The sequence below is a fragment of the Neltuma alba genome, unplaced genomic scaffold, assembly GCF_004799145.2.
Source record: "Neltuma alba isolate B1F8T4 unplaced genomic scaffold, ASM479914v2 tig00012105_pilon, whole genome shotgun sequence".
Taxonomy (NCBI): domain Eukaryota; kingdom Viridiplantae; phylum Streptophyta; class Magnoliopsida; order Fabales; family Fabaceae; genus Neltuma; species Neltuma alba.
Genome location: NW_021636658.1, coordinates 47807 through 60220, shown reverse-complemented (window position 1 = coordinate 60220; position 12414 = coordinate 47807). Strand labels below are relative to the sequence as shown.

General features: G+C 31.5%; 1 protein-coding gene and 1 non-coding gene across 3 annotated transcripts; one reads left to right on the top strand and one right to left on the bottom strand.

The window, feature by feature from the left end:
* On the top strand, nt 1-74 carry TRNAT-AGU (transfer RNA threonine (anticodon AGU)). Its single transcript has one exon. It is a non-coding gene; the product is annotated as a tRNA-Thr (tRNA).
* Nucleotides 75-3359: 3285 nt separating this feature from the next.
* LOC114722707 (ADP-ribosylation factor) lies at nt 3360-8923 on the bottom strand. Of its 2 annotated transcripts, none has more exons than XM_028908801.1 (7): nt 8637-8916; nt 7503-7593; nt 6280-6395; nt 6056-6115; nt 5911-5976; nt 3668-3864; nt 3360-3588 (listed from the first exon to the last, which is right to left on the bottom strand). In XM_028908801.1, exons 1-6 carry the CDS (start codon nt 8691-8693, stop codon nt 3673-3675), a joined length of 582 nt encoding a protein of 193 aa, XP_028764634.1. In that variant the 5' UTR covers nt 8694-8916; the 3' UTR covers nt 3360-3588; nt 3668-3672. The 2 variants fall into 2 exon arrangements, 1 of the variants encoding a protein (XP_028764634.1); XR_003738182.1 differs by lacking the exon at nt 3360-3588 and adding an exon at nt 5179-5446 and having other exon boundaries at nt 3790-3864; nt 8637-8923.
* Nucleotides 8924-12414: the final 3491 nt, after the last annotated feature.

Genomic DNA, 12414 nt, shown 5'->3' with positions numbered 1-12414 from the left:
GCTCTTGTAGCTCAGTTGGTTAGAGCACCCGTTTAGTAAGCGGGAGGTCTTGAGTTCAACTCTCAACAAGAGCATTAGCGTATCATGTCATAGGGTATTTTGTTTAGTTGTAGGACGGCCTGCCCTCTGACGTGTCCTTCGTTTTTCTGACACATATTTGATCGACCCGGGTTCCCCCCAACCCCACTCGTTTGCCGCAAATAATTTTTTTTTAATGCAATTTCCCATTTCATTACTTCCTTTAAATTTTTTGAATACATTGTTTGTACAAATTTTAATTCCCAACAACGCACGGGTCAGTTGAAAAAATATTTTTGTTGGTGACAATTTCATAAACGGAAAAAAAAAATCAAAAGTTCAGTGAAAAAATAAATGTGTTATAATAAAATGAAACTATAAAATTACTGTTCATTTTAGTTTATTTAAATTATTTTTGACTCAATTGTTTGTATATATGCATATTTAATCTTCTAATCTTGTATATGGTTTTATTTTGATCCCTTAATTTCGTAAAATGTGTTTTCAATCTTGTAATCCTAACATTGTTAGATTTTTTTTATTAAAAAATATTGTCATTTAAAATTTGAAATATTGATAAAATATTATCAAATTTTTATCTATTATGTTTAATTCTTTTTCTTCACCACATACTATGTTTAATTCTTAAAATAATCATGATTGGCCAAAAAAAATATTCATATGAGATTAGTAGTGATAGAGATGAAGAATTAAAAAGATAATTATAAAATTAAGAAACTAAAGTAAAATATTATATAAAATTAAAAAAATAAATATATTTTTGTATAAATTTTTAGATCCCAACAAATGATGGATTAAGGCTCTGTTTAGTTGGAGGGTTGTTGAGGAAAGGGGAGGAGAGGGGAGAGGAAGGGATGAGATAAGTATGTTTGATTAGGAAAAATAGAAAGGAGGGGAGGGAAGAAATTTGTCTTTTAGTGTTTCCCTCCCTTCTTTTTCCTTCCCTCCAAATTTGGAGTTTTTTGGAGGAAAGAGAAATATTATGTTTGATATTGACTAAACTATTCATACTAATTTTTCAATATTTCAAGTTTGACCCTCTTATTAGAAGTCTTTTTCTCACTTCTTTCTCTTTTTAGTCACTAATAATATTTGATAATGATACTATAATATTTCTATCATGGTAGTAATTTTTTTTTCATAATATAATATCACAAGTATATATTATTAGAGGGTGGTGTAATATAATTATATATATTATAACATGTGTGTATTATAATCTCAAATGGGTTGCAAACATGCATATATATTAATATATACATATCATAATACATGTGTATTATAATTATAAAATTAATGCGATAGAATGTTAAACTTTTTATCATATTTTTTAATTCTTTTAGTTTTATCATAATTTTTTTATCACATGTAAGTGAGGTAATTGGTTTTTTTGAAATTGATAGATTAAGAAATAATAATTTTCATATAAATATTGTAATAAAAGAATAAAATAGTCTAAATATAGATAAAAGGGCATATTTGTCAATTTATAATTACCTCCCCTCCCCTCCTCTTATAAACCAAATTAGAAATCTCTACTCCCTTCCAACCAAACAAAACCCATAGCCTCCCTTTCCTTTATCTTCCCTTCCTTTAATTAGCCTCCCCTTCCTTCCACTGAACCAAACAAAGCCTAAGGTAGAGGCAGAAGACTAAGGCTCTGTTTGGATAGCACCCCAAACCATGGTTTGGGGACCCAAACCATGGTTTGGGGAAAATGCTACCCAAACAGCCTCTCTAAAAACCAAAACCATGGTTTTGGGTCAAAACCATGGTTTTGACTCCAAAACCATGGTTTTGGAAAAAGCAAAATTTTTTTGCTTTTGGAGAAAAAAGGGAGAGTGTGAGGGCTTATATGATATGTATCTTGTTATTTTTTTTATAAACATATTTTTTATAAATATATTTAATCTTATATTTTATAAATATATATAGACATTAATTATTTATTAATTATATTATCTTGTGTATTATTAATTATGTTGGTAAAAAACATATTATTAACAATTTTATTTCTTCAAATTAAAATATATCATAAAATCTATTTTTTCTGTAATTATCATATTAACTTATGTCTTTTTTTTAGTAATTTGTATATATAAAAAGTGCTTCTGATAACAACTATCTAAACACTCTCACTTCTCATAATCACTTTTTTACAAAATCTATTCTTCACAGAATCTATTTTTTTCAGAATCTATTCTCCAGAATCACTTTTCCAAACCACGGTTTGGTTTCATCCAAACACACCCTAAATAAAACCTATCCTCATTTTCCAAGATCGAGGTTGTTGAACTGTCCCAACCTAACATTACCACAAAAATAGACAAAGTGATTTGATTAATACGAGTCCTATGACGATGATGAGCCACTTCTAGCTTCTACATCTGGTAATTGAATCATTCCCACTACCTAAAACTGACAAAAACGCTGAATAAGACGAAGATGAGGCGGAAGAATTTGAAGGATTTTTTGCCAATGCAAGATCCATGTGGCAATGTGTGTGCCTGTTCAGACGTTACTCAATACCACGTCACGCTCTTGTCAGCTTGCACTAATAAAATCTTGACAGAAGAACTAACACCAATAACTGAGTAAAAAGAAAAAAATTATAAAGATATGATTAAAAACCTGGTAAAACTATAAAAACTCAGATTAATTTTCCTAAAATCATAAAACACAGATTTAATATTTTTTTCCTTTCAGTAGAGAAGTTTAAAGAAGCATTACAATAATCATAATGATACATTTGATCAGGAACACAGTAAAGATGATGTCGAGCTTATGAGAATAGCAACTAAGTTGCATGTTTTCTTTTCTGGGTGTGTGTGTGAGAGAAGAGGAAGAGGGATTGGAAGTTTGCCATTGAAATTTTGACCTCGAATTATAGAGGTATACGGTGGCTCAAGCTTTAATATTGTGAGGGGCCTAATATCATTTAGAACCTTCGAATTAGTAGAAAATTTAGGTAAATTAAGAACCCGGTTGTTACTTGTTAGGCTGAGAATGTAAGCCAATAATAACTTTTTCTTAATTTGCGACAACTCATTAACCTCTCAATTTCTAAACAGAAAAAGGAGGAAGGCGATTGCAGCAAATTGAACTAGAACAAGGCAACCTTCCGCCACACCAATTGTGAAATATTGATCTGGGGGGGGAGAACAATTATTGTGCAAGCCTCAGGAGAAAGAAATCATGCCTCTCATGAATTTGATGTTAGGAGCTCAAACGTGATGCAGGGTAAAAATGGGGAGGAGGGGAACGGGCAGATCAAAGGGAAGTGAAGATATGATCTCCCCAACTCCTGAAAGACGCATACGCACACGATAAAGGACATCCACACTCTGATCATATTGGTTAATCATATTATCAGGCTCAAACCTCTATACATTGGATCAAGTCACATAATCTAAGTGCCTGGCACGGCAAAGCAACTATATACTTCATCAGCAGCTTCCGAAAAAATATGATTACAATTCACAACGTCATGATGAAAATGGCCGCCATTTCACTTCACGGTCGTTGGACTTGTCGATAGAATACCTGCAGCTGATAAGACACAAAGGCAATGTAATTGAGTGATCAATGAGGTGACATTGACATGCAGCACATAAGATGTAGCTCAAACCTGGACTAGAAAGATGAGGCTCCTAGTGAAGAGTACCCAGCAGCATTTCTCTCCTTCAGAGTTGCAGCCAACCAATCCAAGCCCTCATAAAGGCCATCTCCCCTTAACGCGCAAGTTCCTTGTATGTGCCATTTTCTATTCTTGAGTTCAAAGAGACCTAGTCCTTCACATACTTCCATTGGCGTCATTGCTCCTCTCTGAAAAGGGAAAATTTTAACAATTAGAAGGCTGCTATGGACATGAGGCAAAACTCCTAGGATTTAATTAGGGGTTGGGGGTAGTTGGTTCATGAAGAGGGACAGCCTACCAGGGATGACTTGGTTTTCCGGGATATCATCAGTAACATCAAGCATGCACATGACCAGTAGGGATAAAAAGTAAAAACAGTTTCTTTTTCTTTTTCTTTTTTTATTCTTTTTTTTTTCCCCCTTTTGGGCCAACAGATAAAAACACAGTTTCAGAAGTTCATTTCAGCCATCTGCTTATAATATAAATGGCTTGGCTTTCTTTTGGATATGTTTCAGATATGAGTAACAATACAAATAGGTACATTCATGAACTTTCATCCCTTATGCTTCTCATTAACCCTATTTGTCTCTCTCAAAATTCGGACAAGATTATCTAAATCCTTCTATTCATATTCTTCTAAGCCTTACTTTCATTACCTCATTCTCATGCTAGGGATCCATTCCTTCATGAAAGGTCTTCTTGGAACCTAAAACTACCTCAAAAGCTCAAGTCATTTATTCAGATCATGGCAGTCAATAGAATTGAGAACTTGGAACAGGTTCTCTCGTTACTACTCAGACATTACAAGGAGAGAAAAAGGTAAAACCTTGTAGCACTCTATGTATGGTCTTTATTATTAGTTGAATTGGGTCATAAATCTCAAATAATTAGGCACACTTCCTCCCCTTGAGATACCAAATCGGAAAGGGTTAGTTTTGTGGGTTTTCTTGTGTACTTTGCAGAGGGTGTTTTTAGTTAGTCTCTGTTAGAAGTGATCAGTCGGACTAGCTAGTAGAAGTTGCTATTTCTATTAGGTGACTTGCATCCGTAGAATCCTATGAACAAAGAATACCGGAGTGTTTTCTATTCACGACGTCTGCCTCCAGTATACGAATCGGTCTCAGAGCGATTCCATTCCAATAAGATGAAAGAAAAGCTGGGGGATGAATCCAAGCTCCGTGATTCTATATGATACCTCAATGCTCTGAGGTACAGTTACTGGAAGATATGAAGCATAGTTCACAGAATGTAGAGTTTGAGATACAACTTAAGATAAACTGAGATGCAGAGAATGCAATCCGCATAACTTATCAACTTGAACCACGTAATCCCAACTCGTAACATATATGTTCACAGTGTAAATGATATATTTCAAGCATCACGTTCTTTTTCAGTTGATTAACCTTAAGACCTGCTAATGAGATCATGAAAAATGCTGGGTAATTTTCTTAATGAAACACGAGAAAACACTGTTGGAATTTAGATATAACAACCATTTCAACCTTCTTCGTAATATAGCATCATCATTGATGGAAGATGGAACCATTACTTTATAAATTTCTCCACAACCAATGTGAGAATACAAGCATCTTATCCTGTCCACCAGACCTAAATACACATAAACCTGCAGGCCACTGTATACAACAGTGAGGTAAACATATTTCATGCAGGGGCCTTTTCAGTTCATGAAGGGACATTGACAGCCTCATTTACCAAATATATATATATGACTTGAAGTTTGTGCAAAAATTATTGGCCAGAAAAGTTATCCTGCAAAAGTTGGTGTAGAAAATATCTATCATTTAGCACTTCTGATCTTACAATTCTTCCTAATTTTACAGTGAAGGCCTCCTAAAATAACGTAGTTTATCAGTAGCAGCTCCAATTGTTTCTTAAGGTTTTTAGTTGTAAGTTGAAAATATCCAAACAGCTTGCATTGAATCCGCCCAAAAGATTTGTATAGAAGTAATAACAGTCTAGAAACCTCTTTAGTTTCTTAAATAATTCAAACATTTCAATAACACAGAATCCCATCCCAATTGCAATGATGATAACATGCCCAGCATACATCCTATACATGCTAACATAGTACAACTACCCCTTCAAATCCATTATTTGGAAAACCATGTCAAATTATCAACCCTCTTCAAGCTTTGGCTCTTATTATTAGATCATCAGTGACAAGAGTTCTCATTCTGTAAAAGAACATAATAAAATAAGTAACGAAAACATACCATGTCTTGTTTGTTGGCGAAAACCAAGATGACACTATTGAGCATGAATGGATCATTAATGATAGCCTGCATGTAGTTTATGGATAAACTTGGAGCTTGTTACACAGTTTTATGGAATAATAAGCATTGAATCTGATTTTACCACCTGAAATTCCTGTTTTGCTTTCCCAATTCTCTCTCGGTCCAAGCTATCAACAACATATATCTGCACAAATGCACAAGTCAGCATATAGATATGTACCAAACTTAAAAAATTAGTTCTTTCCAATAAGTACCATTGAAATTATAAGAGATTGTAGAAAAACCATCATAATTCAAAGAACAACTCAATATATCAAAAGGTGTAAAAACATAGAAAATAATTCTCACCAAACCATCTGTGTTATTAAAATAGTGCCTCCAAAGTGGCCTTAATTTTTCTTGCCCTCCTACATCCCAAACTGTGAACATAACATTCTTATACTGAACTTTCTCCACATTGAAACCTACAAGACCAAAGCAGACCATAAGACTGCAGAAACAACTTTCATTTTATAGAACTGGAAAATCATCTTGTACGCACCCATTTGACAGCCAGCAAGACTATGCTAAAGGGCATCAGAAGGCCGAGATGAAATTAATTACAGGAACATTCTTTGATTGAATGAAAACAAAACTTTTCCCGTAAAAAGGGAAACCCTTGTGAAATTGCACACAACATGGGTCTCTACATATTTTCTAGACAAAATACCAATGAATAAATCACATCAAATCAAATAACAAAAATCATGAATGATAATCCCGTGTAAAAAGCAATTGCCAAGTGTTTGTCAGTAACCCAAATAAAACCCTCCAAGTGATGTAACTAAACAGCAACAACAAATGGTTCTATGAGGCCTTCAGCAGCAGATAGCAAAATATCAGCGTGTCACACATCCCACATCCCCCTATTGATAATAGGTAGTTTCCGTAACCATAAAAAATAATATCAAACATTAAAAAACTCACAGGTCTTCTCAAATAACATTCCCATCAACTTATACATCAAGCTGATCCTTCCAAAATCAATTAGTGAGACCATTATTTTCAATATTTGAAATCACACATTAATCACAAAAATGCTAACAAGATTGAGATCGTTTACACTATCTCATTGAAAAAATATATCTACATTAATTATTCATTCCACTAAATTAATTGAGATATGATTACATTTTTTTTCTATTGCATTCGAGCATTTCTTGTATAAACCATGCTACTTAATTTATTCCCTCATAAATTCAGGGAAAGTTCTCTTTCCATCACAATAAAAATAAATACACTTTCCGCTTAAGCTAGCTCCAATAACAAAAGCTCTATATGTCACCAAACAAGAAGAAGAGCAACAATACAGCTTTGCTTACCTCTGAATATATGGGCAAACGAAACAAATGAAAAAAATAAAATAAATAAAGAACATAACTAACATGCATAATTTTAACAACTTTCAGCTATCAAGGCAGAAATAAAGCATTTATCTCCATGCAAGATGACCAGATAAATTCTTGTTTAAAATTCATAAGTTAATCAATAAATATTAGTCATGATTCATGACTTTGTAAAATAGCACCCACCAATAGTAGGAACAGTTGATAAGACTTCTCCAATATGCAGCTTGTACAATATAGTTGTTTTGCCAGCAGCATCAAGACCAAGCATCACAACCTAAGCCAAGTCAAGGGAAAATTACAAGCGTCATAGAAGGCCTTTGGTTAAAAAAGGTTTTTGGATCAGTAATTAACAGGAGTTCCTCATATCATCACAACAAAGTCTTGAAGATAAAGAAAATTTCAAGGGCTATGGGCACTTAGCGAAGAAATAAAGCATTCATGCAAATGATGGGGAAGGAAGAATGCAAAGGCAGCAATAATTATAAAAATCAACCTGAAATATAAATTGCAGAGGAAAAAAAAAAAATCAAAAAAATGGAAACAAGGCTAAGGTACTCCTAAGAAAAATCAGACATATCCAAAACGTCACAACAATCATTGCAATCTATAGGACCACATTTACACACTAAGAACTGAGAGAGGGGATGAAGTATAGTACATTAATGCATTGTCCCATAGGCCAAGCACCATGTTCTGAAGGATGCATTTAGAAGCTCAGTTAAAGTGATAAAATTTTGTGCATTGATGCATAGTCTAATTCCAATGTTCGTTTATTTTAGAGAGTACAACCCGATCGCTCAAGAAGCACGAGGACTAAAAGTCAAATTATGAAAATGGTTCGATATTGCTATCGACATATTGAAAAGAGGCTTCACAACGTTGCCAAAACCACTCAACTACAGCCCACAAAACGAGCATATTCTCTGGGATCGGCAAGAATTGTAGGCTGCAAAAGTGAGATACAGATTGAAATTTCTTTTATAAATTTCAAAGGCTCGGAAATAAACAAAAACTCATCAAGACTTTCACTCCACATGGTAAGGAAGTTATTAAAGCAATAACTTCAGTTTTTTAAAACTACAAGTTAAGTCAGAAACAAATAATAATTATAAATTTATTAACTCTATACTTCTTAAAGAGCTAACAAAGTAATGATCACAACAAAGAAAACGTAAACCCCATGTCCATTAAGAGGGAAAAACACATGTATCATCACTAACAGAAATATTCACTTCTGGGTTAAAAGGAGATCATGAAGGGGGAAAACGACTAAGCAATTCGTCCATCACAGGAAAAAAAGAAGAAAAAGAGAGGCACCCGCATCTCGGAGTTCCCGAAGAAGGTGTCAAAGAGCTTTCGGAAAGCTTGACCCATGGTGGTGACTAAGATTCTGAAACTCTTGCTAGCAATTTATATGTGCGAGTGCGATCAAATTCTGCCGATGATTTAACGGTGGTACCGTCAGAAACGCGAATCAGTATGGGCTTACGCGAAGTTAGAGACTCGTGGGTTGTGAAATCCCCCTTTTGAGAAAAATCTTTAGGATGAGAAAGTATCAAGCAAGAGGACCAAACAGGGCGGGCGGCCTCGGCCTTCGCGTTATTTCCTTCCTAGTTGCTAACTTGCTATTGCCTTCCTCTTTTGAAGAAACAAAATAATTGAAAAGTTAAAAGAAAATTAAAGAAAAAGCAGAATATTTGAATGGGTTTGGCCAAAAAAAAAAAAGGAGAATATTTGAATGGGAATATATTTGCATCTTACCCGAAAAAAGGAAAAAGAGGATCCGTTATTGAAAACATAAATAAAATTCTTACCCAGAAAAAAGTGAAATAAAGGAAATGAGAGGATCGTCAAAAAAGTAATAAAAAAATATTCATCAATCAATCAATATGTTATATGACAATAAAATGGGGAAACATGCGAGTACTAGGAAATGTTGATTTTTTAATATTTAATTTGATTTTTTTCAAAATTTAAATGATTTTAAAAAATATATATCTTCTTGAGGTGCTAAAAGATTAAGACAAATTACCTATTAAACAACTGTAAGATGTAAGACAATAATAATTGGAAAAAAAACAACAACAAAATCGTTCACTTAATCAAATGTGGATTGAATAGAAAAGGCTTGATCTTCCTTAAATAAATTTAACAGTTGGAATCTTCTATTTTTTTTCCAAAAAAATTATCTTAGAAAAGCTCATTCTAATTAAATTTGAACGAATCAAACCACATGAAAGAAGTAAAAATAAAATAAGGAAGACCAATAATAAAAGATGGAGGACTTTTACTAGAAATAGACAACCCTAAAATCTTATATTCATTAATGTTATAATACCTCCGGTTTTTAATGTAATAAAAAGTTGACTAATTTGAATAGATTAAAAAAACTAGTTTAGTTACTTATTTATAATAAATAAGTGTTACTTTCTTAAAATATCTTTACTAATCAAATGTATTAGCTAAAACTACTATTATTACAAAGACTGTCTTGAAAAAAATAAATAAATATAATAGATAAAATAAATTAGGGTCTTATATTTAGAATTAAAATAAAAATTAAATGAACTATTATATTAAAAACCGAAGGTAGTTTTTTATATTATTAGGATTTCTTGATTTATTAGACTTATCTTTTTCAGATTCCACTTGGATTAGGATTTAATTTGAATAAATTTAATCATTTAAATTATTATTATTATTATCAACTTTTATTTAATCATTATGACTTGCTTAAATTTTTTTTAATTAAAGTTACGCTATAGCTCGCACATATTTTCTTATTTTTTTATTTCTTACATATTTTCTTATTAACAATTATTCCATACTTCTTCCATTAAGTTTGTTTTATTATTCCATTATATATATTACCATTATATATTTTTGTGTATCATAATATATACCGTGCAATACTCAGGTTTATAATTTAGTTAATTTTATGGTATGAATTTTGTAATAATTTTTCATGCGGAAAAAAACATTGAATTTTGCAAAATATTGTAGGGTATACATAAGTCACAACTCACAAAACATGAGAAGGAATTGCTTATAAAAATTGTTTTAGGTTTATTAACAACAACCTAATTAAATTATTTAATTCTGTGAAGAATTAACTCCTGTTTTGAGTTGAACCTGACTCAAACTTGTATTAATCGAGTTTTAATATGGCTTTAGCTAGAGAGGGTTTACTCTAACAAAGTATTTATCAATTATTTTTTAATGTCCATTAATAAATAATATGTTTTGTTCAAATTATATCAAAATTAAAAATATATGTATATGTAGAAAAAAGAGGGCATCATGATTATAACACACATTGCATTATCTCGTTGCATTAAAAAAAATTAAAAATATTACAAAGGAAAATTAATGGAAAGTTAAGGTGGATCCATCAAGGCAGGACGGAAGATAAGAATCTGGAAGATTCTAGCAACCTCCCTCCACCAGCACTCCTTCCTAGCAAGCCAATCAAGAATGGCACTGGCTAGCCCCCCCCCCCCCCTTTTCTCTTTTTCAAAGAATGTTCTCATGTTTAATTTTTTTGGAGTATGAAATATCTTATGTATTACTACCTCTGATCCTAATTATAAGAACTAATTGACTAATTTAAGAAGTAAAAAAAAGTAAGTTATATATGTAATAAATATGTATTGTCTTTTCTAAAATATCCTTATTAATCAAATATATTGACTAAAACTACTATTATTAGAAAAACCATTTTGAGAAAAAAATACATAAATATGAGAGACAAAATAGATTAGGATTTTATATTTAGAATCGAAATAAAAGTTAAACAAGGTCTTATATTAAGAACTGAATGTAATATTATGATTAGACTCATCATTATTATTATTTCTAATGTTTCCTCAACCTACTTGTCACATCATATTACATGAGCATTGTTTTTACTTTTCGCATGATCTATTATGAATACTTTATATCTAAAAAGAGGATAGTTTAACCACTTATTGCAATAAATCACTCATCTTAAGATCATATTTTGAAACAATCCTTTTAACTAATAATATTATTTATTTTACTTGACTATACATCTTTCAATTTTTGTATTTTTTAAATTTAAATATCTCTTTCATGCAGATATCAGGTTATTCTGTCTTCTATAATAATAATTTTAAAAAAAAACTATACATGAAGAGCAATAATTAATCAATACAGATGAGAGTAATTCATTCTCTTTTTCTTTTTTCTTTTTAAAAAAACTATACATAATTATGTAATCTATAAGTCAAGGATGATTATTAGTTATTAATATCTGACCATTTTGTAGGCAGCTATTTTTTTTCCTTTTAATTTTGTTTTTCTCTCTTAATAAATTTTTAATTTTTGTGTTAACCCGTATGTTAATAGACTAAAGTTACATGGACAAATAATATTAAAAGAACAAAATTAAAAGATTTAATCAAGAGAAGAAAAAAATATAAGCACCAAATTAAAAATTAAGGAAAATATAGTTACCCAAAATGTTTTTCCCCTTAATATTATTAGGAGTTGATTCACAATTTTGCATTGATTTGAGCCTCAAAATAGCAACTTCATCTTCAAGTTTCACCACTATATTTGATATGTATTATTTGGAAAAGTATAGGAAGTTTCTAATGGAAAGTGACATGACTGAGTATTTTCACTGTCTTTATCTTACAAAAGGAAAAACAGCTTTCAGCGCAAAGCAATGGCTGTTTCCAAAACCTTTGTGACATGACACTGAGCTATTTTATGTACTGTCTTCAAGCAGGAAGCTTCAATATCTCATTGTTTTTCCAGCTGAATAAAAACAAGCCAATTGTTAAGGGTCACATTGTCTTCCAAAAATGCTTTTGCAGAGAAAGATAAGGATTGATAGATGGATGGATAGACAGATATGCTTGCAAATAAGGTAGAATAAACTACATTAAAAAAAAAAATTGAATCTCCCTTCTATTTTTGAAAATGTACATAGACATCTCTTTTAAGAAAAAAGAAATGTAAATTATTGAGACATTTATTAGTTATGCTAACAAAAGTTTGCAATATTTTTTAAACCTACATAAACCTTCATTGAGGAAATTATAAACATATCCTCTGATTTTTGTTCAAA

Coding starts and splice junctions, on each gene's coding strand:
- LOC114722707 (XM_028908801.1), bottom strand. CDS start 8,693: ATGGGTCAAGCTTTCCGAAAGCTCTTTGACACCTTCTTCGGGAACTCC. Junction 7,594..8,636: donor TCGGGAACTCCGAGATGCGG/GTGCCTCTCTTT, acceptor GACTTGGCTTAG/GTTGTGATGCTTGGTCTTGA. Junction 6,116..6,279: donor TTAATAACACAGATGGTTTG/GTGAGAATTATT, acceptor GCATTTGTGCAG/ATATATGTTGTTGATAGCTT.